This window comes from Mercenaria mercenaria, chromosome 2 (assembly GCF_021730395.1).
Source record: "Mercenaria mercenaria strain notata chromosome 2, MADL_Memer_1, whole genome shotgun sequence".
Taxonomy (NCBI): domain Eukaryota; kingdom Metazoa; phylum Mollusca; class Bivalvia; order Venerida; family Veneridae; genus Mercenaria; species Mercenaria mercenaria.
This window is the reverse complement of record NC_069362.1, coordinates 49,682,059-49,709,076: the sequence shown is the minus strand read 5'-3', so window position 1 is coordinate 49,709,076 and position 27,018 is coordinate 49,682,059. Positions and strand designations below refer to the sequence as shown.

Genomic DNA, 27,018 nt, shown 5'->3' with positions numbered 1-27,018 from the left:
GGGTGTGTCACAAATGAGAATGCTTTTGCTTAGACAGGTGAATAAGATTAAAACTTCCCTGACATTTTTATGATCGCAAATTTCGAGCTTTATTTTGATTTTTTTTTTTACAAGAAAAACATAATGTAAGAGTATTTGGAAGTTGTTTATGGAGTGTTCATGGTATCCACTGTGCTAATAGCACCATCATGAAAAATAAATTAAATATCAGTTTGTCCTTATTTTTGTATAGCTTCCTTAATAAATAGGGTTATTCAAACAAGAAAACTGACGCTTCTTCATTCTAAAATAATTTTTAGTGGAATTTTAAGAGAAGAATTTCAAATCAACTAGTTTTCATGACATTTAAATTCTAATTGTGTGTTCTTGTTACATTTGAAAACAGGTATGGTTAATATATTACCATACCTTAGATATACTAAAATAAAAATATAAAGAAACCATTTAATTTGATTCAACACTCGATTTCCTGAAGTTCTTGTTAATTTGGACACACGTAAAATCCGACCTAATGTTCTTACAATAAATCACGATACTTTGATAATAGAATATAATAGGAGTAATACACGCGTGAACACGACATTTCCGTTGTCTAGTATATACCAAATACTTTACAATATCACGTTCAGAAAAAAATTATGTAATTGCACAAAAAGTAGAGATATGTCATCGGAAGCTTTGTGGATAGAGACAATTCTAAGTACAGTTTCGTCTCATGTTGTATGACGTCAAGAAAAAAAAGCCAAGTTAGTCTTTCACATACTGAATTTAGTACACGTTCAAGAGAGACCTGGAAAAATGAAGTTTAGACCAATTAAAGGAGTTCTTATTTTAACAAGTGTTTTTTGATTGTTGAATAAATCCATTACATGCCAAAATAATCCGTCACAAGCGGCAGTATTCAAACGGATACCGCTTTGAAATGAAAATATGCGTCGTTCTACCTCTAGGCTTATGCAGAAGAAGCATTTTGCTTGGATGAAAAACAAGGAATGAAATTATTAACTGGGATTATAGAGCAAATCATCTTTATTTAGTTGCTTAGTTACTCGTAGTGCATGTTTGGCATCAGAAGAAAGATGGAATTATTTGTCAATTGCAAGTAGTGTCTTGTTTGACTGTTAATAGCTATGGAATTTGTATGCAAACTACTTCTGAATCTGACAGTATTAACAATTGTAGGTCAGTTAAGAAGGCATTAATGCAATCCTGATATTTGATTACTTTGTATCTGGTGAATAATGAAAATATCTTAATCATCAACAATATCCTTAGATTTCTCTTCATTAATGTAGTATAAAGAGAATTCATCGATTGCAGATTTAGCAGATATATTCATTATTCTTACGAATATAATTAATACTACGTTATTCATTGAAACATATATGGGTGGAAAATGTGCATAACTGTATTTTAGATAAAAACGCATGAAATCCATTAAAGTTATCTCTATAAAGCCGAGCAAAGGGACATTATCTTATCTGATCTTATTACGTTTTCCACATAACTCTGAAATTAATTTAATATATGGTTGCGTTATTTGCTTCCAGTGGATCTTTTTGTAGATTTAATATTTTACTTGAACCTGTTATCAGCATCATTATGTTTTGTTAAAAGTTGGAATAACAAAGTACATACAAAATATATGGTAGCTGATTTCTGCCATTTCGCGTTTTTGTGCGAAAACAGGAGAATTAATACATTTGTAAATTAAAATTGCGGGGGCGCGGGTTGAAAACTCGCTATTTAGCGGGAACGCGGAGCGAAAACATGATCAGCCTCAGTCTTGATGGTATATTTACAAAGGATATTCTTACATATTTTATTCATTTAACACTACTGCCTAATAAGCTTTATCTTTTATCCTACAACAATAGAACATGCTTAATTTCCAGTAAAGTATATCTTATTTAAAGCCCGATGTCATACGGTGTTTACGTTTATGAACATTCAAGAATTTGAAAATCCTAGCATTGGAACGCATTGCTTGCGTTTTCTTAAACATTCAAAGAAATCCCAGTTCGTACGCACAGTTTTGTTTATGTTCATGCACAAACAATACACTGAAAATACTAGATGAAATGCAACAGAAACTCTACTTCTTATTCTACTATACAACAGTGAGAAATCAGAAAAAAAACAACAATTAACAAAATCTTACAAATGAGACTTGCATGCTGCATTGATTGGTTTACAACTTTCAAATGATAATCTGCATAATTGTTATTGATAATCTTAATTATTTAAATTTTACAAAACGCGAATAAGTTTCGTGTTTCTAGCAATATGAAATTCGTTATCCTTTTTCAGACTTGTTTTTAATGAATCAGTACAGCTCGTTAAAATGGGTCAGCCGTGTTGATGTACTTAAAAAATAGACTTGCCCGGTTTATAGGTTGGTCAGGGCTACGGATATGTATTGTATTTTGCCATCGGAATATTTCTATAAAATGCTTCTTCCCCTTCCGCTTGGGCCCGTCCATGTTTACACGTTTGTTTATTTTATGGACTGTACATCCTACTAAATGTTTGTAAAATTGTGATTTGTTCAGGATGCATTTTGAAAAAGTGACAGTTGCGCAGATAGATACGAACACTTCTATTATTTATGGTTGGTATGGATGGACACATATATCGTTCATTCAATGATCCGTCAGTTTATAAAATGTTAGTTTTCTTAATAAGAAATTGGTTCACTCATGAAAAAAGAAATATTTTATATAGAACTGCCCAACTGCCGCGTTTCCCTAAATGATTAGTAAATTGTAGCATAAACTGGCAACGTATATTCTAAATTGTATCTGACCGGCGTTCAAATCTTAAATACTATGGCGTTTATCTGAACTCATGGCAAATACTATGGCGTTTATCTGAACTCATGGCAAATACAATGGCGTTTATCTGAACTCATGGCAAATACTTTGCCGTTTATCTGAACGAACTTATGGCATCGAAATCATAACTGAAAACAAATTTTCACAACATTCGATGATTCAGGAGGAATGCATTTGGGAAACATTGCAGTAAAAATCTTCACGAAAGTTCTTACAGTTTTCCAACTACATGTACCATTTATCATTAATCTTCGTGTCGTGATAGTTCGAGGAAAACTATTGTTTCATCTGCACAGACTACACCTGTAGATTCTGTGTATTAAAAGAATGCATTAAATGAGCGGACCATGCCATAAATCGATTTAAGCTCCCAAATAGTGGTTTTGCCCTTGTCCATCCAAAGGCGGCGCGCTCACTACTTAATTAACTATAGTATGTTTGGTACTCGTGTGAAATCTAAGTAAAAAGGGGCATTAATTTATGTAATGCTGCTGCAAAAGTTATGACCGTTGTGAGACATGATGTGCATGATGAGGTGGAACAACAATTTTAAGTTTGAATTAAATCCATTTGGTAATAATAGAGATATACTGGTACTGATGATAAACCCGAACAGAAAATGAGGTTTTTTACCTATAACTTTTTTATTTCTGCAATTTGTAATCAATGGTTGGTATCAAAATAAAACTTAACATTTGCTGAAAACTTTGCATAATTTAAATTTATATTTAGTTAGCAAACTCACACGAAGTGAGGCCCTGTAAGGGGTTAGTAAAATGGGGACTGAAAGCAGGTTGACAGATGATAAGTTCGAACACTTTGTCGTTTACAATTTTTTTTGTAGTATTATATTGAAACTTTCCCCAAAAAGCTGCAACAGTCATTCCTGATCAAGTAATAAAAAGTTACCCAATGTCAGGCCTTCATGTGTCGACAGTGAGCATGCGCAAAAAAGCACCCTCTTCCCCAGCAATTTTGGATAAATATTTTTTATACAGATAAATATAAGTCATTTATTTATACAGAATATTTACCAATTTTGTTTTTATTTACACCAGTTGGTGTTGTAAATGGAAACTATTAGATGGTGTTTTTTTTTTTAAATAACCGACTGCAATCAAATATTTCCAAGGTGGTCGACTTTATCATCTGTCCGGGTTTATCATCAGTACCAGTATCTAGTGAAAGTGCATCCAAACTTTAACCTGAAATGTTTAGTGAAAAGGGACACAATTCATAAATATTGGTACCATAGTTACGGCCCTTATGACAAATAATGTGGGTGGTGATGTGGAACAATTATTCTAAGTTTCAATTCATATGTATTCTAGCATAAACTGTTGTTTTTGTCACTTTTCGGGGGTGTTTTAACATTAGAGAAAACACCTTTTATATATGCGCGTCCCGTGGCAAAGCGTAATGTCAATCGGCCCCAACACGGATAACTGAAAAGGAAATTAACGTAAAGAACTCACACATTCCGCACATTTCGTGGAAATTTAATGATATATTCATTTATCAGTTTTACGCGTTTAATGATAGAATAGCGTATGCGCATGATCATTGTGTATTATAATATCTTAAGAACGCCTTGGGATTCGTTGGTAACCTAGGGCACCAACCAATCTTTCGGGATTCTGCAGATGTTGAAACACTGAAAAGAATGCGTATATCCGTACATAATAGATTTCCACTAAACCGGCGCTAGGGGCGTAAGAGTGCTGCACATTTTATAACCTCTTATGAACAGGTCTGTCATTATTTGCTTGGTTGTGTTGCAAACTCGCAGAGGGTTTTCTTATAGATCATAACAATTGATATATCTTCTGTATCACTTCTCATTAAACAAATATTTACTTTTAACATCGCGTTTTCAGTCACTTTTGAAAGCTTGATGACATTTTAATGTAACAGGTTGCTATTGCTTGTATATTACAGTTACAATTTAGGATTAGGGACCTCATCTATGACATTGACCTCAGAGCATTAGTTTGTATCATCATGCTTAAGGTTTGTGTAAGATGTCTTGCAATCCCTTAAAAAAAAAAAAAAAGAATACAAATGTTAAATTTGTTCATGACGAATACAAATCTATAGTGGCGTACAGACGTACAAGAAATTTAAGCGACTACTTAGTAAGTTCCGACTTCAAATTGAACACTGAAACATAATCACGCAGAAATGTAACAGGAAACGATGTTCCCACTGTCTACGAATCAACAAATGCCCGTCTGAAATTTTTGTATCGTAAGAGTAAATTTCTGACTCTTCACACCAAGAAAATGTTGGTAATGACTCTTATTCAGTGCCACTTTGATTATGTTTGTTCTTTCTGGTATTTCAGTCTGACTAAATACTGGAAAAACAGGCTTCAAACTACGCAAAACAAGATTATTCGGTTTGTCCTTGGTCTTGATAGTATGTCTCATGTTGGTCCTGAGCAGTTTAGGTCCTTGAACTGGTTACCAGTGGTTAAAAGGGTTGAACAGTTAACTCTCTGTCATGTGCATAAAATAAAGATGGGTAAAGCCCCTGAGTACATGAATGATAAATTTGTACCCCTTAGCTCCATACATGATCGATGCACAAGGTCTAGAGTAACTGCTTTCCCTAGTCAGGATTCCAGTGTTGGTTATTTGTATACTGATACTGGGCGGTTCTCATTGCCCAAGGTTGGAAGCTTTGGCAAAAAGACTTTTGCCTTCAATGGTATTGCTTTGTGGAATCACATTCCACAGGATCTTAGATATATTACTAGTCCTTCTAAATTCAGACATGCCATCAAAATCCAATTAATGACCAGTTAGTTTTCAAACTTTCTTATTCCATTTTATCTTGTCACTTTTATGTTGTGCATGATATATTTCTGGGTTTTTTTAATACTGACCTCTAGGTGTCTAATACTAAAATACTGTGATAGTAATGTGTGACATTAAATACTGTGATAATACTTAAAACTAAATTATCTGTGATACATTTGATTTAAAGGTTTAATATGTAACTTATTCTTAAAACAAATACATGACTTTCTGTGTCATGCCGACAATAACAGGGACCACAATGGAAATAAGGGGAACTTTTGTTTCTCTTTTTGTGTTATCCCTGGTATTGGTGTGCATTTCATGGTTTAGAATATATGTATGATTGTATTAGTCTGCTTGTCACCATATTGTTGTTATATATCATACATCTGTTTTATTGCCATGTTTTATAATTGATATATGTACACTTTTACTAAATAAAATCTATCTATCTATCTATCTAACTCTGGATCCTCATTTAGCAGTACAGTTACAGAAGAAACATTTTCTTTACGATATGATACAAACTGTCAATCTAAAGATGTTGTATACTTAATAACGTGTAAAAGATGCAATATGCAATATGTTGGGCAGACTATGCAACAGGTTTCACGGCGTATGAATAGCCATAAATTTGACATATCTAATTTTACAGATCCTGCATATTCCACGTTGGTTGCTGTTCATTTTAATCAAGATGACCTTAGTATTGATGACTTCACATTTATGCCTATTGATGTGGTAAATAATCAAATTAACCGGTTATGCAAGGAAACATTCTGGATTCATAAGTTAAAAACACTCAATCCTGGTGGACTTAATTCAAAAACTTTGTTAATGTGTAATGAATTTTACATGTATATGTGTTTGTTTAGTACTATTGCGTTTTTTCCTATTTATGATTTTTTATATATACTGCTATAGGAAATCCTGTATTCTTATATCCGTAATGTACTAAACTTGCTATCTGTTATTCACATTAATTTATGTAATATTTTAAAAAAACAGTATACGTTTTTCCGCCATTCAACGTAACGTTTACTTCATGACGTCACGTCCGTTGTTTTATTATGTATTTATCCTGATGAAGGCGTAAGCGCCGAAACATTGATAAAAGATAAATATTCTCGTGTTGTTGTTGAATTTTACCATCGTTGCAATCCCTTGAAATAACTGAGTGTAAACTTAGCAGTTAACATACAGAAACAATTACTATGTGCATTAAATTTGGATAATGACATAATTGTATGTTTTACATATGTTTTATTTACTGTATGAATGACTACATCAATAAATTTATAATATCATGATTTAATCAATGATATTTATGTGTATTAGACTGATATTTTGACAAAACAAGGGTTCATCCAGAATTACGTAGACTTTTATTATATCTTAAAAAGGAGAAAATATTGAAACAAAACCCCACTTCTAGAATATGCAAATTTGCCCTATTTATTTACGAAATTCAGATCATGTACACTTCATATTTGTCAGGGCTCATAAAATCAGAAATGGTTATGGTTTGGAAACCCAGGGAAAGTGGCGTAGTGATGTTGTAATTTCTGTCTTGTATTCAAAATACAAATGTACATTATGTTTTAAAAGAATTTTGACGTCTTATTTTCTAAAGATTTAAAAAGCAAGGTACAAAACTATGCATTGTTTCATAATTTATGTCAAGGCATGCATATGTTGTGGGAATTACGTATGTATACTTTGAATAAGCCATTCAGTGAACTAAGCTACACAAATGTACCCTAGCAGATATTTTATGTGCATTTGAACTCGAATTGAACTACATATATTTTGATTTACTCCACCTCAGCGTTCACTTGTTATTATTATAAGAAAAAGTAATTCGAAGGAAGTGCTAAATTCTGTTTGCACGCGGAGAATACATAATATATGAAAGTATTTACTGTATAATTTTCAGTGTGGTATATTACTAAAAAGAATTTTATAAAAAAGTCTATGTAATTCTAGTTCACCCCCTTTTCATACTTATATAACGATGAAAAACGTTTGCGTTGGTTGGCAGCTTTTAAATTGTATCCAGGTGTTAAGTCATTCCTCAATATTTTGATATAAGTATTTCAATATATTTCCTATAAAACCAAATATTAAAGTAACGTATTAATAATATTGCTTGCAAAAAGAAAAAAAAACAACAACAAAAAACAAACAATTTACTTGATATGCATATTTCATACTTACTAAATAAATACCTAGAAACCTAATTTTGAAATATTTTATAAATAAATATATTGACACAGTAGAATAAGTGGTGTAAAATGGTAACGCAACTAATGGTTGCGTGCAGAACCTTTTCGCAAACTAAAGAAATAATAAACAAATATAATTATCTTATTGAAAATGTTTGGTAATGTTTAGTAGCTAAATTCATGGTGATTTGTATTCAAAATCGGTTTAAATTTAAAATGTCTTAGTAATTTGAAATTTGAAATGATCAAACAAGTTTAGTGAAATGGTAACGTATCATGTGTAAAGTATGCTTTATTATGATTCTTTCTTCAGTAACTTGTTTACGTTACATTTTCAAATAATCAAAATATTATTCATATTATGTTTCAAATAACAGAGAAGTAATGTACATGCTGAATGACTTTCGACAGAAGGTTACTTTGTCCCACCCGCCTAGCCTTCCCTTCATTCCATAAAACTGCCAAATGTTATCTGCATTACAGGTAAAACCAATGAAAATGAATCAAATTAGACTATGAAACAGCTTTGATAATACTTGGTAGCTGAATCATCTAAATAAGTTTATTCAGTGTGTTGATAAGAGAAAAAACGACAATTTTCATTAAAGTTTATTACTGTAAGGTCACATATTTTATCGAAAATTGATATTTCCTGAAAAAAAATATTGGTATGAAGTTGAACACATTTGCAATATTAATGGATGCAAAAACAAGAAATAGCCTAATTTTCCACATTTTAACACAATCCTTATGAAAACTGTGCAATTATCATAAAACTTGGTAGCAATGCGGCGGTCATCTTGGATCTTGGCCGCCATATTGATTTTGAAGTTTGGGTCTTGATCAAAAATTAAAGGTAAGGTATCGAACTATAACCAAGCAAAGCGATTTGCTTGTAGAATTATCTGAATGATTCGGCCAATTTTGAGCTCTAAGCACTCTGACTAAATATGTCCGTTTCCGACCACTGGCGCCAGATCAGAAAGAAAATGCCTCTGTACATGTTATACCCTACACCTAGGTATTCTATAAGAACCATGGTCATGAACGGGAAAGTGCACTAACCCGTTTCAATCGTACATTTCTCAACTTAAACGCGCAGTTCGGTGAATGGGTACCTAGTATATTGAACAAGCGATAATTTATCTTCCATCGTGCACCAGTCACATTGTCTCAATATTCCATATTGCTGAGATTATCAACATATTTTATGCTTTCCTCAACGTTACAGAAAAAACTTGCTTGAACTTCCCTAATGAACATCCGGTCTAGAGGTCACGGCAGTGCGCACATGTTTGGCGAAACGTAAACAAACAAAAACAGATTTAAAAAAAATCAAAATTTTACACTAAAACTCGAAATGATGAATGAAATTCATCTTGTATATGATCTTTAATTTGAAATCGTACATTGGTCTGCGTCTGTTCTGTATATTTTATTCATTTTGCACATTTTGCTGCATTTTCACATTTTAGCGAACACGTGTAGTAAAATGACGATTGACATACATTTTTACAACAGCCAATCAGAATGGTTTTGTAATCTAGAACGGAACTTCACCAGGGAAGTTCAAGCAAGTTTTTTGTGTAATGTTGAAATTACTATAAACTACGCGTTGTTTTTCTAAGATAAGATGTATTGAAAAATGTGACCGGTACACAATGGAAGATAAATTACCACTTGTTTGATATCCATAGTACACATTTACCCCACTGCGTGTTTTAGGTAGGAAATGCGCGATTGAAACGGGTTAGTATATTTTCCCGTTCACGACCATGGTTCTTATAGAATACCTAGGGGTAGGGTATAATATGTACAGAGGCATTTTCTTTCTGATCTGGCGCCAGTGTTTCCGACAAATAGTCTATTGAACGGTCCGATTACCGGATCACTGACCATTGCCTGTGAGTAAAAATGCCATTTAATGACTGCTTAGGAATATTTTTGGTACGTTACATTTTAAGATTATCAAGCCATAAAATTCATCTGATTACAAAGCAGACTGAAAACAGAACAGAACAGAATGACCTGTACATAGTAATCGTCTACGCGTAGCAGTTTCTTGGTTGTGATTATTGATAGGAGGCGTGTACAACATAGGTGAGTTCGTTTTTTATTAATTTAATCACTCATTTGATCATATTAAAACCTGATACATGCATTGTATTTGAATACGTTGTAAAAATTGTCTGTTAGATTTATTTGTATTTATTCATATAGCCTGTAACGGGATTTTATTAGGAAAAAAATGTGATATTGAAAACGAAAGTTGATTGTTTGCCTTTTCATAGCTACGCTCAGACTATTAAATTATATGTGTATTTCGTAAAAGGTATTTGAACTGTTACTGTAGGTGTTTCATTGGCTTGAATACGTATTATTTTTGGAGCGGATTGGGTTATTAATTTACTATCCAGTATTTTTAAATTGAAAACAAGAATATCATAATCATTATGTTATTGAAGGCGCACACATATCAGTTATCTTATTTACTGTAATATATATAAATTGATATAACATTTATGTAAAGTACAATAGATCTCCAAGCTTTGTGTTATCTGGCAGTTGATGACAGATAATGAATGCAGCGTATAGTAATTGCGTATAACAAATAAATTGGTGTGAAGTATCTACATTAACAAACAAAGCCCGGTATTTCCCCCTCCACACACACGCTTTAATTTATTTTGTGTGTCAATGAGTTGTGTCGGTTGGGGAAGCATTTAGGTATGTCCAACAAATTCGTGTAGCACATATTTCCGTAAGTATCTGGCGTAAAGTCATGAAATTTTATAGGATTCACCACGTAGAGTTGTGCACCGGGTTTTATTTGTAATTTTGCTCAGTTATTCCAGACAAATAATCTTTGAGGTAAACAATCACCTGCTTATCAACACTGCTTTTCGTATGGAACACCCTGCCTCAACCTGCCGTAAACCAGTCTGTTGTGGATTCTGGTTCTGGTTAACACATTCAAATCGCCAGACTTTGTTTGATTAGTTTTCAAACCGTGTTAAGATCATGGTCAATACATACCTTCAGAGTTTCATAACGCTATTTATGCTGCATTGCGTTAATCGTATACATGTTTGCATTTCTTCCACTTTGTCAGTGGTTACAAATTCTGTTTGTAATAGTTAGAATGCCACTGTTTTGGATGGAAGTATTTCAAGAACTATTCTACGGAACGCAAGAATGTATAAGGTTCCCTCGTACACACATGCATGCATGAAACATTTACCAAACGTACAAGTCATGGAAAACCCAGAAATGCATAGAGTAAACATTTGGTACACGTATAATCATGGAAAAACTTTGGTCTCAGTCCTGTTTCAGTTTTAGGTTTTTTTTATAACAACGTCACTGTATTTGACGTGTGGTCCGTTTTTATAAGGAATGTGGTTATAAAAATTGCTTTATATTTTCAAAAATGTATAGTGTTGCATTGTCGAAACTATTAATGGTAGAATTTACAAAACCGATACAAGAGAATCATACTAGTAGTTATTTATACACCATCTGCATAAAAAGCATTTAATATCTGCGGGGGAGAGGGGGAGAATTCATCTAATAACATAGACAAGAGCCTTCCGACCATGTTTAATGCAAATCAGGAAGATCATTAACCAAGTTTTTCAATGACTATTTTAATGAAATCTAGACGAAATTAGATACCAGATTATCTGGGGTAAGATATAGACTAGGTCAGGTGAACGCTATCTTTGTTTAATATCACGACAAGGATAATATAAAGATAACATGAATTTTTCAAATTAAATGAAAGACTAGAAACAACAATTACTTTTAGAAAATATGCGTGGATTTGTAGATCAAAAAGCATGTTTAAGAAGTGCGACGCGAAATATATATTCCGCCATATAATTTTGGATTGAGGATACATTTATTTTCTTGTAACTAGCTGTTACCTATTTTTGCTCCCCTCCCCCCTCCCTCCACTTTCCATCCCGCACCCTATGTCGGTGGGTATGTAGACCAATCGGTTCCTTATGATAACTCAAGACCGTTTGGGCCTATTATTATCGGAGTTGATAAGGAGGTTGGTCATAATCACCAAATGACTCCCTTTGATTTTGAAACTAGTAGATCAAAGATCTAGGTCACAGAGACCTGGAACAGTTAAACGGTTTAATTTAAGAACCCTTAGACCAAGGATCATCAAATCATGACCAGCAAATGACCCCTTTTGACTTTGAAGTCAGTAGGTCAAGGTAAAGGTCACAGAGTTAAAACATTTCCGGACGATAATTTGAGAACGCTTGGGCATAAGATCACGAAACTTAATGGGGAGTTGACCATGACCAGCAATTGTCGACTATTTATTTTGATGTCAGTGGGTCAAATGTCACGGTCAATTTTTGCCAAATAACTAGAAAATGCTTTGGTCTTAGATCACATTTGATACAGAGGTCATTAATTGACAATAATTATTGAATCTGAGGTCAGTACGCCAAACGACTAGTGACAAATAGTGTCTGTTCCTTATGCAGTTACTAAATGCATTAAACGGGGGTGCATTTCGTGTTCTACGAGCTCTTTTATCTGTTAATTTCAGAGGGAGCAATTATATTGAGCACATATTTACGAAAGATACGATATGGATGAGGGAGATGACCATCTCTCTATACAGGATGGTTCCGATGCCTATATTACATTACCGTGTACACCGTGTAGTGAGGAGGGATCCAGTGAAGAGGCTATCAAATATTGTCCGGAATGTGACGAATACCTTTGTGAAACATGTACAAAATACCACCGTAAGGTGAAAGCGTCACGTGACCACAAGCTTGTTGATAGAGAAGAAGGAAAAGACAAATAGCAGGTTACTACGGCAACAACGAAAATAAAATGTCGACAGCACCCGGATAGAGATATAGAAATGTATTGTGGTACACACGATATGGTCTACTGTTTGAAGTGTATCGCCACAAAACACAGGTTAGTTTCAATTTTGGGGACATATTTTAATCAAAATTGTCTTCTTGAAATACTATATACCGAAACACCCAAGGTTCCTGTAAAGCCTTTTGAAACCACCCTTTGGGCGAAATATACCAAACTGTTTGTAATAAGTAGAAGAAACTTTCAAAACAGGTTATTCTCTTTTGAATAACTCTATTTGTCAAATATCATCTGTTCCTCGACTGTTCACGTTCTATTCCGCAGAAGATATCAAGCTAATCAAGTATTTTGCCATTACTTTTATAATCATTGTGTGTCTAACATAATATTTGTCCGGGTACATGTTATATACCATGTACATATTTTTAAGAAATGCACAAATTGCAAAATTAAAGCGAAAGTAGAGCTGTCAAAATGACAAAAAAAAAAAATCTGCAGTGTTTCAAAATTATAGAAGTTAACTACTTTTCACATTTCGAAGTACTTAAATAAATATGTAAAGCACACACCAAAAACAAATTTAGAGAAAAAATATGTTGAAAAAAAATATGCTTCATATAGTAATATTGATAAACACGCAGGAGATCAAAGGCAGAGACAGCAATGGACCAGCTGAATATAACTACTTTCAGCCATCTTGTTTTTGTTAAAGTTCTACTAAAATCATAAATTATTTTATAGAGATATAACGAAATATTTAACGATTCTGCAAGATAGCGTCAGTATAGTAAAGAAAAAATGGTAAACGATTTGTACCTAAAGCTTCAGAACTAGATTGCATTTTTGAAAGTTGTTGAAGATTGAACTTTAGACGTGTGTTTTTGTTATTGTTGCGACTGATCCAGATAGCTGGAACGTGCGTATCTATAAATGACGCAATGCAGGGGACCTTGAATGTAGCATTCCAGTTTTTTCCAGCGCATTCAATGCAAACAAATACATTGTAGTTAACATGCTAATTACATAGTACTACTCGCTTTCGAATAAGATTTACTTCAGAAGCAATCAGAGTTTAAAAAACAGCAATCCATAGCAATATAAATCAATCATTTAAGCATTCATTGCAAACGTACTAAACTTCATGCGCAATCATTTAGATAAAAAAATGGCGGACATATTCAACTTGCAAATTACCGCATGCAGGAATGCTGGATCGAAATATAAAAAATTGTGATCTATAACAAGCAAAGATTCTAGGCTGAAATTAAAGTGTCATGTCAGTTCTAAAAATCCATTCAAGGAAACTGGATTAAAGTCTATATTTTACACATGGTGAGTATTGGTTCGTAAAGTGAATGGCATCTGGATACCAGAAAGTTCGGACAAGAAAGTTAGGACATCAGATTTTTGTTATGGATATAACGGGTTCGTCAGGTATAATTTCCAAACTATTTTTTTCCGTTGGGTGGTCTCAAAGGCTCTACATGATCCTTAAACACATTGATTCACCAACAATTATATCTGCAAAAAGTATGAAAAGTGTCAAATTCAAAGGTAAAGTAAACTTATACTTATGTTCATTCTGTCAGTCTTCTAAAATCATTTTAATCAGTGAAAGTATGTTTAAAATGGATTTCAAAATAAAATTAAAATAAAAATTATAAACCATTTTTGGTCAAAATGACAACCATTTTGTTTCCGTGGCAAGATAAAACATAGCAGATGTAATTAAATTCTAGAAATACATTTATTTTCTTAATTCTGTACAACAATATTTCTATTTTGCCGTCTAGAACGAGAGAGACATATCGTATGCAGTTTATGCATTTTATCTCTTCACACTAATTCAACACGTATATCTTTAATATAGGATTTCAGTAGTTATACTAGCTTTACTGGAATCTGATCTTACCAGCATTTTTTCAACAACAACTTATATGTGTATGTCTAAACAGTAACTGATTATTCTATTTGAAACTGTCAGTTAAAGGTTCCTTCACAAAAGTGTTATGTTCTAAGGATGATTTAACACAATGTTGGTATCATAAACGATGTGTTAAGTGTAAATCTACTCGAACCTCATTTTAGGTTAAAGGATAATTATAATTAGGTCGAAGGGAACTAACTGTTTTCCGATAGACTTACATTGTAATGTTTTGGGTTATAGCCCTTCCCTAACATTTAAACTTTTGATGCCACCTACCCAGGGTGAAAGAACTATTCAAGACCTAAAAGAAAACAGCCAGAAATATACATGATGACTATCATTTTTGTGCACCTTTTTCACCCGCAAGTCAGTAACCCCCAGTCCGGCAGTTAATGTTTGTTTACATTTCATGAAAATACCAAATCACTAAAACAAGCAAAATTTTCAGACAAAATACACCTTCAAATATTTTTTCCTCCATTAATCATGGCTTTATACTTCAATTTAAGAAATAAAACAGTTTTCAAACATATTCAACAGATATTTCACCAATGAGAGACCACTTTACATCTTAAATATTTGTCTCGGAATACCATAAACTTGTTCAACCAATCAAAGGCCCTGTTAGTGATTTCCCTTTGACCTAAAGAGATCTTTTTTTTTTCTTTTTATATGAACAAAATATTGCTCAGAATGATAAAATAAACATTTACGAACTGAGATATGATTACCATTTGACTCGGATACCCATATGCTGAAAATCGCTGACGAAATTTTGGTTGCGGGACCTGCCTGCATTCTGAGATAGAGATAATATTTCACTTGAATCAAGAAAACCATGATATATCAGTCACCATACTCCTATTATTTTACCCATATGGTTCAAATGAGGAATGCGTACTAATAAATGTCCCGTCTTATTGCTTGCGTGTATATTTTATGAATACGCTGATATTTCTGTCGACGTTGGGTCTATTTCCTACCCCACCCACCACCAAAATCGCGTGTTTTCATAGATTTTGCACGTTATGCGCCTATCAGACAGCTTTAGGATGCAAGAGTGTAATCAAAACTGAACGAATATATAGCAATAAGTGGTAGAGTCAAGAAAATTAATAAATTGAAATCTATATATACATTAAACCGAACCCGGGGAGCAGTCAAAATAAGCACCTGACGTCCAGAAATTGTAGGAATTTGATTGCTGATGCTACATTCTACAGCCTGTATTAGAAAATATGACGTGCAGAACTTGTTAAAAGTGTAATGTCACCATTAGATATTTACGTTTTACCAGACTGACAAAAAAACTGACACATAAATCTTCATGTAGTCCTGAAGATTAAGGATAAAAGTAGGAAAATTCTCAAATGAACACTATTTTTAATGCCTTCTTCAGTTTCTGTAAAAGAAAAAATGCATTACAGGGGAAGTACCATGCATTTTTGTCAATGTGTTAACACAATCTAACGAAAAATGTCATTTAAGTCACTCAAAATAAACGGGACACCATAAAAATAGGCAAAAAATAAGTATTTTGCTATTAAAGGGAGGTAATTCGATTCGTATTATCATCTATTGTCACTCGCGATTGATAAATTGTTTCTATTTAGTGTGAAATATCGTTCATTCCGTATTTCTCACATAATTAGCGATGTGCTAACGCAATTACGTGACTATATTTCAATAAATCAGCAGTTATTTTAACTATAAAGCCCCCTATTTACCGTTTAAATAAACCTTTGAAAGAGGTACTTTTTTCATTTTTCGAAAATAGTACAGAAAATAAAGATAAATTGACACCAGTGACTGTTTCAAATACAGATTTGCCTAAATTTTATACAAATTAACACAAAATGTATGAGAATGATCAATATCAAGGTCCAGCTGCATCATTTCAGACATTCACTGGGCTTATACTTTTTTTTATAAAAAAAAGAACGCTGCTTTCATTCTTTTTGCCAAATAATATTCATTTCTCGGATTTCCGATTTACACAGAGTTATCTGGTTCCAGTTACTGCTTACTGTATTCACAATTGTGCATATATAAGCTTGAAATTCAGTCGAACTCATATAAGTATGCATAGAACAGCATCTACGCTGCAATATAGCTTTTAGACTGGCATCAGTCGTTAGAGTCATTGAATGTAAAGCACCTGGCCATAAAATCAATCCTCTCTGATACCACTTTCTAAAAAAAATTACAATATCTCTTGCCTCTGTCTCTGTTGAGATGAGCCTAGAGAGAAAATGTTTTTCTGAGAAAATAATTTAGTGTCAGTGTAAAGAAATTAATATTATTACAGACTATTTGATCTCAACAGACTTTTGTAAGTCTATATAGCTTTCTGAGACGTAAAAGTACCTCTCCGTCACAACAGTACCAGTAGTAATCCCATTTTTATGATAAATTGTCATGAAAAATTTATTTGAAGAGACGTTTTATGTTTTAAAAGTTTTAAACCAGGCACTATCATGCAAATAAAACACATTCATCGTGTATTTCTCTGACATGGCATGGCAATATAGCAATTCAGGGTGCCCTTTAGGTCGAAGGGAACTAACTGTTTTCCGATAGACTTACATTGTAATGTTTTGGGTTATAGCCCTTTCCTAACATTTAAACTTTTGATGCCACCTACCCAGGGTGAAAGAACTATTCAAGACCTAAAAGAAAACAGCCAGAAATATACATGTTGACCATCATTTTTGTGCACTTTTTCACCCGCAAGTCAGTAACCCCCAGTCCGGCAGTTAATGTTTGTTTACATTTCATGAAAATACCAAATCACTAAAACAAGCAAAATTTTCAAACAAAATACACCTTCAAATATTTTTCCTCCATTAATCATGGCTTAGAACTTCAATTTAAGAAATAAAACAGTTTTCAAACATATTCAACAGATATTTCACCAATGAGAGACCACTTTACATCTTAAATATTTGTCTCGGAATACCATATACTTTTTCAACCAATCAAAGGCACTGTTAGTTATTTCCCTTTGACCTATTATACATATTCTCAAATCTTTGTGTTAAAGACGCTCGCGATAGTTTTTCCGAACGGGTCGATATTTACCCCAACACCGTGCCAATTTGGTTGTTTCTAATCCCGTTCCGTATCCATACCGTTCATCCGTATTCGTAAACTATATATAGGATTTGTTCAGAGAAAGGCGGAAACTTGCATCGTTCTATGACATCAAAATACTTCAGAACACGTACAAATCCGCTTATTAAGAAATATGCAGTTTGATAATATGATATATCTCTAAGTCATTTGCTCAAACACTGAAAGAGTTTTCGTTGTATTTGTGGAGAAGCCTTTAACCTGCACTCTTCAAACTAAGTGGGGTTATTGGCTATATAGAGTGGATAACACCTCTTAAGATCAATATGTTAAAGGTAAAGAATTGTCAGGATACGATTTATATGTGACCCAGGGAAGTGCCTACGCCTTTAGTATCTTGAACAATGGTTTGGGTCCAATCGCTAAGGTGACTATGTCTTAGACTAGCTGATAAACGATGTAGAATGTCCTTTGTTAAAACGTAGAGCTGGTGAGACCAAATATCTCGTATATAGAATTTTCCTCCGGCTACCTTGCCTAAATGATTCGTGTACCAATGATTCGTAAATGTTTTCTATTATGAGCTAGACAATTTCAGGGATCAGGCAAATCACTAAATGTTTCAAACTAACAATCTTCAATTAAAAATAATTAGCTCAAACTCCTATAGGCTGGAGACTCTATACTTGACTGGTCTTTTTGTTGAAGTTCCCGTCAGACAATGTCTTGAATCAGCAACATACGAGTCCTATCGCATAGATGCTCGGCCTCTGTCCTCTCAACTCAATATGATTGCCCTGACTCCTGGATGCTCAGCGCCTATATGCTATCATATGAAGCATTTAACTACCATATAGGTATATCTCCGATGCCTTTGCTGTACTTCGCCAATAACGCTGAACCGTCTGTAAGCTGGAACTCTTCTACTATCTCAGTAGATTACCAAAGTCTGGGTCTCTGTCTCAGCTTTCCGATGCTCAGCCTATATCTGCTATCGTCTATAGCATTAAACTACCCTTAAGGTAAAACTCCTATGCACTGGCCCTGTAGCTCGAAACCTTGTTGAAATTCTGCAACTCTTCTTTAGTCTATGAACTTCCAAAGTCTTCTTTTAATAATTTATCCGCCCTGACAGGGTAACTGCAATAGTCTCCTTATCAAGGTACTGGGATAAATTATTAGTTGAATCATCGATGTATCTTCTTCGACCGCTGAATACCGAATGCACTCTCTGTCATCCATCTACCTATTTATACCCCAGCAGAGACGTGCTATTTTTAGAACTTGTTTCTGATTGGTCCAAATTTAAACATAACGTTTTACGACGGGTACTTGCTCTATCAAATATCTGGTTCCCTTTAACCTTTGTATATCACATAATGTGCGAAGCTGGGACCCAGCTATCCATATAGTGAACCCAGATTAGCCACAAATGACCCAAAGTCTATTATTAACAGCAATTCAACAATAATTATAACAAAGATAGCATGAACAGAGAGTCGAGCACTATCTGTGCTTATGTGTTACGTTAGCAATACATCAAATATACAAATTATTCTGACAAGGATGCGACAGCCGAAATGAATTATCCGATAGAAATACAGTAAAAAAAGTAGAAATGTAGGTAGGTTTTACTTCTGCCCAAAGGTTATTTTTGAATGAAGTGAGCAAAATTCAAAACATATCCACAGGATTCGACCTTAATTTTTCAATGTTGGAGTTAGAATCCTATCTACTTAAGGCACCCTAGAAAAATTATATTGACAGTTTTATTTTGTATTTTGTAATTGTTTACCAGGAGTTTGATGTTTCTTTAATCAAAATTAATGGTAAATGAATTCTCTGCGAACGTTTTGGATAGTAGCCATCACTTTGAAATTTGTCTCTACTTAAGCTTGCAGAAGTATCATGAATTATACAAGATTTACAAAAAAAAAAAAAAAAAAAAAACAAAAAAAAAAAAAAAAAAAAATAAACAGCACGGTAAAAGCTGTTTAAAAATTGCCACACAGTGCGAAACACGGTCATCTTTAAAAATCAAGCAAATGCCATACTTTAAACATTACTATTAGGGGTCCAATACCTTAAGCCGAATCTAATATGGTGACCTATCAATTTTCTTTTTGTTTTAGTTAAGGTAGACATAGCCAAATGTATGTGCAGTATTTGATTTAATTCTATTATGTGGAACTCGATAAAATAGCAGAAATACCAACTTAAGATTGACAAAAATATGCAAAAATAGCCTTTGGTCTGCTGAACAAGTATATATTTTTGTTACAAAATCATTTTCTTTTGATTTCTCTGAGCATGTTTCAAATGGATATATTGTTTTCCGTTATAAAAATGCTTAGATATCAAATTAATGATGGTTATTGTACTTTACTGAAATATACTTTAGGAGTATAGAAATATCGAAAAATGTTAAAAATAGCATCATATCTAGGGGCAAATAAAATTGAAAGAAAGCTGGTGACCTAGTATTTTTATTTCATTTTTCAATACGTCATAACATGATCTTGTAATACAGAATATTTCATCAAAATCTATTACTGGGAAAAAAATTACGAAACTGTAGCGAGCGTCTTTAAACTATTGTAGCAATTTTCTTGAGGTCAACGCGTAAGAAGGTTGATTGTAGCAGAAAGAAGGGCCTCCTTGGCCGAGTGGTTAAGGTCGCTGTCTTCAAATCACTTGCCCCTCATCGATGTGGGTTCGAGCCTCACTCGGGCCGTTGAATTATTCATGTGAGGAAGCCATCCAGCTGGCTTATGGAAGGTCGGTGGTTCTACCCAGGTGCCCGCTCGTGATGCACGGAGGGGTACCTGGGGTCTTCCTACACCATTAAAAGCTGGAAAGTCGCCATATGACCTATCATGTGTCGGTGCGACGTTAAATCTTACACACACACAAAAAAAATTAGCAGAAAGAGTTCATTTTTCTCCTAATTTAATTGATACTATAAAAATAGATATATGAATTTTATACAGGTCATGTAGTGATGTGACTAATCTAACAGATGCTGCAGGCTCGAGCTTTCGACAAAATGAAATTGCTCGTCTGCAAAAAGAATCCAAGTCTATGAAAGAGCTCCTGGCGGACATAGAGAAAGCGAAACAAGAACATGTCGTTTTACTTAAAGAGAAAAGAGATCAAATTCAAAGAAGAGTTCAAGAAATACAAGTTAGCATGATAGAGCACATCAAAACCCTTTCTAAACAAGCAAATGTTTCCCTCGACGAAACATATGCTAAGGGCAAAGACAAACTAGAATCAGATATCGCTGTAGTGAATCGTAGAAGATCAGAAGTGGAGAAGATAAATGAACAGCTCCAGTCAAAGACGCAAGTTAATCAGGAACAACAGTTTGTTAAAGTCAAACTTTGTCAGCAGATAACAGATGACGCCAAACACTTACATGCAGAATTTGAATCGGGTGGTCAAGTATCAGTTGAGTTCGAGGAAAATTCAAATGTGATGGAACAGTTCTTGGAAGTCAAGAGTCTAGGAAAAATAGAACAATTTCGTGTAAATAGAAAGAGAGAAATACAACGCCAGGAAGAGGTGAATGTTAAAATGCAAAACGACCAGCATACCTGTTGGATAGTTGATATTTGCAAGCTTGGTAGCGGACGTTTTATCTTGGCCGACTTTAATAACATTAAGGTAAAGCTAATGGATACCGATCATAAAGTGACCGATCACTTTAGTGTTCAAGGTCAACCGACTGGCATTTGTAAAATAAGTCATAATGAAGTAGCGGTGAAGTTGAATACTAACAACATAGAATTATTGTCAGTAGGTACTCGTTTTTCTAAACTGAGAAGTATTTCCATTAAAGAAGGAGGTAATTACAGGGGTATGATTTACACAGCTGGAAAATTTTGGGTAGGGAAATCAGCAGGTGTTGACGTGTACGACATAAATGGCACATTTGAACGATCTGTTGCAAAATTCAGACCGTGTCAGATGATTGTTTGTCAGAACTCTGTATATTTGACTGATTATAATGACGGCATTGTCTGTTTTAAGAGCGATGGTACGAAAAGAACAGAACTTCGAGATAGTAGACTGGAGAATACAACTGGTGTATGCATGTCATGTGATGGTACAGTATACACTATTGATGAACTGTCCAAAAAGATTGTCATATTCAGTCGGAATGGGAAATGCCTGGGAGAACTGGTTCCTGATGTCTCCAATGGGACTGAACCGGAATCGCTGTGCTACGATGATAAAAACAATTGTATAATAATTGGTTTTACCCCATCCAATACAGTTACTGTGCTTTATTTAATATAAATAAAGCATTGTGTGCAATAAGATAAACACAATTTATTTTAATTTTAACCTTTCCGAAAAGGTAGTTAGAACGTACTGCTTCAATGCAGACTAAGTTATCCTGACTGCTTTTACGAAAGATCTTAATACAAATTTACATGACGTTATCACTTTTATAGTTCAAAGGAATTATGTTCCGCATCAAAATGTTTTTAAACGTTTGGAAATTTCATCGATGTCTTCGTTTCAAAGTTCCTATTGGTATCTTTTAGGTTTTTGAAGCATATATAAACGGTGAAAAAAGCCAATTTAACGAGTTACGCGTTTTAATTATTATATAAGTAAATATGAGTGTTTAACAATGATTTCACAAAACGCATAAAATGTTGCACCAGGATTAAGCCCATATTACTTATCATATTTTTCTCTTTGTGGTTTATGATATCACATATAACTATCATTCATGTCGAAAAAAAAAAAAAGAAACTGATAGAACTATGTGATATAGCATGTATGTAGATGTTTGTTTTCATATCACGTAGACTTCACATCAAAATGACTGAATGATATAAGATTTGAATGCTTCAAATTTCTCCTTAGATAATAATCTTACTCCCTATATATCGCGTGAACACTGCTTATTTTCGGCGTAGCTGTATCTCATGGATTTTGACCTACATTCTATTGTAATCGGGGCACGGAACAGGTGCGCGCTGAAAAGATAAACCATTTATTAAGTCTTAAATGACATTGAATATCATATTCAATAGAGGTTATTTGGTAGTTTTGTTACCCAAAACTTAACTAATTTATTCTAATTTTAAAGTTTTCAGTAATTTATCATATGAAACACTCAGGACGAATTCGTACGAAAAGAACAGTCTGAGCCAATTCTGGATATTCAATCATTTTTATTGATTCTAACAAAAGGACCAATACGGAGAAGTTACATCTCTTTGATGTTTTACTTACTCTATTTTGCATTTTTCGTTCAATGTATATCCAGTGTTTGTTAGAAATGATTTAAGTTTTAATATCTGATAACTACCTTCAGTTTGTCATTTTAAATTCCACGATGTCTCGCAAAGGCCAGTTTTTTTTCGAAAGATGTATATTTTTCTTGTACCTAGGTACATTTGTAGAGTGACTGAAAAGAAAATTAAATGCCCCAGTTGAGTAAAACTAAAGGACTGTGGAATGTTATGAGACATCTAATTCTGCTACCCTAAAGTTTTTATTTAATAAGGCGTTTTATTAAATTGACTTCTTCAAATGGAATACAAGCGTATTTGACAAATTGCGGCGAAACAAGTGTGCTATTTATATTCATTACACATTCAAAAGTAAAACTTATGATATTGCGGACAGAATACACACTGCTTTCCAAATCACATGGCCATTCTTTTTTATCCTTTAATGAGCATCCTTTTATGTGGGACTAGAACCTAGACTCCTTCCTACAACGTCAGTTATATATTCCAAAACCTGGTTTTTCATCTTGATCCCCAGCTAAAACTTTGAAAGGAAAAATAAATTGGTTTTATAATTCCTCCTTCGATCAAACGCTAAAAGTAGTGACGCATTATTTTTGGGCTAGGACCACCACGGATCAAAACAACGTTCTGCAGCCAAGACGGCACAACGACACTAAAGCCATGATCATACATGCATAACTTATGTGATTAGAAATGTTTTTGACTTAGTCAGACCTAATCTGACTAATCGAGACATCTGGAAAAGTAAAATGCTTTCTAGAACTACCATTGTTTTTTTTTCTAGAATGACGTGTAACTCGAATAGTATTTATTCAAAGACAGTTCAAGGGAAAGTTTTGTTATAGTAAATGTGTATGTAATAGATACTGCTGATTTAACCACTCGACTAATTTAAATATGTTGTATCGTGAGTCTCCTTACTGCAACATGCACATGTAAAATATATTACGTCGGTCCACATGCAAGGGAAAGTTTCTTTAGGTAAGTGTGGATCTAACAGAGACTGATTGAACCTATTGACCGATTCAAATTTGTTCTAACGTGGGTCTTCTTTACAGCAACATCCACATGTAAAATATATTACGTCGGTCCACATGAAGTGTTTATCCGAACGGTGTTTTATTTGATAATCACACAATAACGTATGGACAAGAGCGGTTACAAGCAATTCGTATGTAAAAGCTATTCTCTAGGTACAGGCTTTTATACGTTTATAATTGAGACTACGACTTATTCACTTCATGCACAAAGTAATAGACATTGTGATGTACATTTATACTTGTTAAAAACCGATTGATTTTTGTAAGATTTTACCCTTAATGCTTTAGTTGTTCTGGTCCTGGGTGTTGCTTGTGTATAATTGTACCAAAAGAAAAGCAGATTTATAATATCAAACTTGTTTTTAATAAACATCACTCCCTCTATTAAAGTATAAAAAACTGTCAAAAGTGTATAAAAATTATTAAATGCAATTATGTAAAACTAAATTAAATAAAAACTATTTTATTGTTCCAAAACCCACACAATTCAAACATTTATTTATTGTCAAACAGTGTTTGTTTTGTTAGAAAATGACTAGCATGAACAGATTTTGTGATGATATAAAATGGAAAGTTTTTGTCCTTGTAACATGTTCTTGAATACAAATAGGGTGTAATTAATATCAGTAATATTGCGCAGCTGTCTTTTTGTCAATATAATATGGAAGGTCCTTATCAATATGGAATTTCAATATGGAATGGTTTCATTCTATTAGTTCTTGATATTTCATCGGGTCTTCTGGGCACTGAATAGTCACATATGGGACAATTTTTGTAATTGGAAAATACGGGAAATATTTTCACGATGTACGCGCTCAGTGACGTGAACACTGTGTTTTTGAGACGAAAGTTTGACTGTTAACCCTTACTCTGTTAAATTTCTATAATGAACTTGTCCATCTTTCAATTTGGACAGTACCATTAACTTTTAAAAGGGGTGCTTACCAAAAAGATACTAACTGAATGGCGAACAGTGCAGGTCGTGATCAGAGTGCACGGATGTGCAGGCTGATCTTGGTCTGCACTGGTCGCAAAGGCTGAATCACTTGCCGCCAGGCTAGGGGTTAATAGTTATGGAATGTGTATGCAAACTACTTCTGTATCTGATAGTATAAACAGGTCAGTTATGAAGGAATTAATGGAATCCCGATATTTTATCACTCTGTTTCTGATAAATACGGAAATTGTATTAATTATCGACAATTTTCTAAGATTTCTCTTCATTAGTGTTGTACTTAGAGAATTCATCGATTTGCATATTAAATATATTCATTAAACTTACGAAAATAATTAGTACTACGTTATTCATTAAAACATGTGGGTGGAAAATGTGTATAACTGTATTTTAGATAAAAAAGGAGTCTATGACGGAATAATGACTACGGATAAAAAGTCTTAACTTGCAATTTATGAAGTGGTGAAGGCAAGGAATGACGCCTTTCTTCAACGTTCGATATGAAGGTCTTCTTCAAATTATACCTCACAGTAATAGAGCTTTGGAAAGACCATTGGGAAAAGGATAATTTATTTTATTTCAAACTACGAGATATCCTATCTTGGATATGAATATGACGTCATTTCAATTATAGTTAACTTTTACTTTTGTTAGGGCTTATAGTTATTGGAATTACCATTTACAAACGATGCATATGTTGGTATTTTATTAAGATATGTCAATGAGCATGTCAGAATGAAAACAATCATGGCCTTCTTGTGATTTATCGTCTAATTTACCACAGTTCATCGTTCAGATGCTTCAGTATTTAACCATTCGGGCTAACGCCCTCGTGGTTCAATTCCTACGCATCTGAACTATGAATCGTGGTAAATTAGAGGATAAACAACTCGAAGTTAAATAAATCATTTTTTGACGTCACAATTATAACATCATAGCGTTAGACGGCATAGCGGCGAGCTGGAATGAAATCAACAGAGAGCAGGCAAATATTTGATGGATATCGTCAAGGACCACATATAATAATCATTGAAAACGTGTTAGAATCGCAATAAAATATCTCAAACAGTGATTTGCTTGTGAATAAAATCATTGTTTGTCGTTTAGCTGTGCCCTTGTGATATGATTCCTTCACATTTGAACACCAAACAATGATTTTATTCAATGACAAATCACCTTATTTGTGATATGTTATTTTTAAATACACTTCTACTTTAAATTCACCTCTCATGAGCAGACTCAGTCAAACCGTGACTGCTTTTATGTGCTGTATATACTAAGGATATTCACATATATACATGTTTCATGCATTTAACACAACTGCCGAGATCAGCCTCAGTCTTAAGCTTTATCCTAATATAGTAGAACATGCTAAAGTGATGTATTTCTAGAAGGGCGTTTATGATCATTCGAGACAGAGTTAGAACGCACAGTGTTTGCTTTTATGAACATTCAAGAAGTGACAATCCTAGCAGAGATGGAACGCATTGTTTGTGTTCGTGAACATACAAATTACTGAAAAACCTAGCTGAGATGAAACAGAAATCCTACTCCTTATCAGAATATATAACTCAATATCAGAAAAAACAACAATTAACAAAATCTTACAAATGAGACTAGCACGCTGCATTGATTGGTTGACAACTTTCAAAGGATAATCTGCTTAATCGTTATTGATAATCTTAATCATTTGATTTTTACAAAACGCTGATTAGTTTCGTGTTTCTAGCGACTTGAGTTTCATTATCCTTCTTCGAACGTGCTTTTATTAATCAGTGCATCCTACGTAATGTTTGTAAATAACGTAGTCTTCCGCAAAATCGAACTAAGATATTTTACTTTGTGTTGTTCAGGATAAATCAATTATTTAGAAAAAATACACGTCGCAGTTGCTCAGACAGAAACGAGCACTTCTATCATTTATGGTTAATATGGATGAACACATATATCGTTCATTCAATGATCCGTCAGTTTATAAAATGTTCAAATTTTCTTTATAAGAAATTAGATCACTCATGAAAAATAAAT

The 27,018-nt window shown here is 33.7% G+C and overlaps 1 protein-coding gene across 1 annotated transcript; it reads left to right on the top strand.

The window, feature by feature from the left end:
* The first annotated feature begins 11,627 nt into the window (after positions 1 to 11,627).
* Positions 11,628 to 25,148, top strand: LOC123563856 (uncharacterized). Its single transcript, XM_045356953.2, has 3 exons — positions 11,628 to 11,771; positions 12,434 to 12,816; positions 20,710 to 25,148. The coding sequence occupies exons 2-3, from the start codon at positions 12,758 to 12,760 to the stop codon at positions 22,019 to 22,021; spliced, it is 1,371 nt and encodes a 456-aa protein (XP_045212888.2). The 5' UTR covers positions 11,628 to 11,771; positions 12,434 to 12,757; the 3' UTR covers positions 22,022 to 25,148.
* Positions 25,149 to 27,018: the final 1,870 nt, after the last annotated feature.

Coding starts and splice junctions, on each gene's coding strand:
- LOC123563856 (XM_045356953.2), top strand. CDS start 12,758: ATGTATTGTGGTACACACGATATGGTCTACTGTTTGAAGTGTATCGCC. Junction 12,817..20,709: donor TGTATCGCCACAAAACACAG/GTTAGTTTCAAT, acceptor AATTTTATACAG/GTCATGTAGTGATGTGACTA.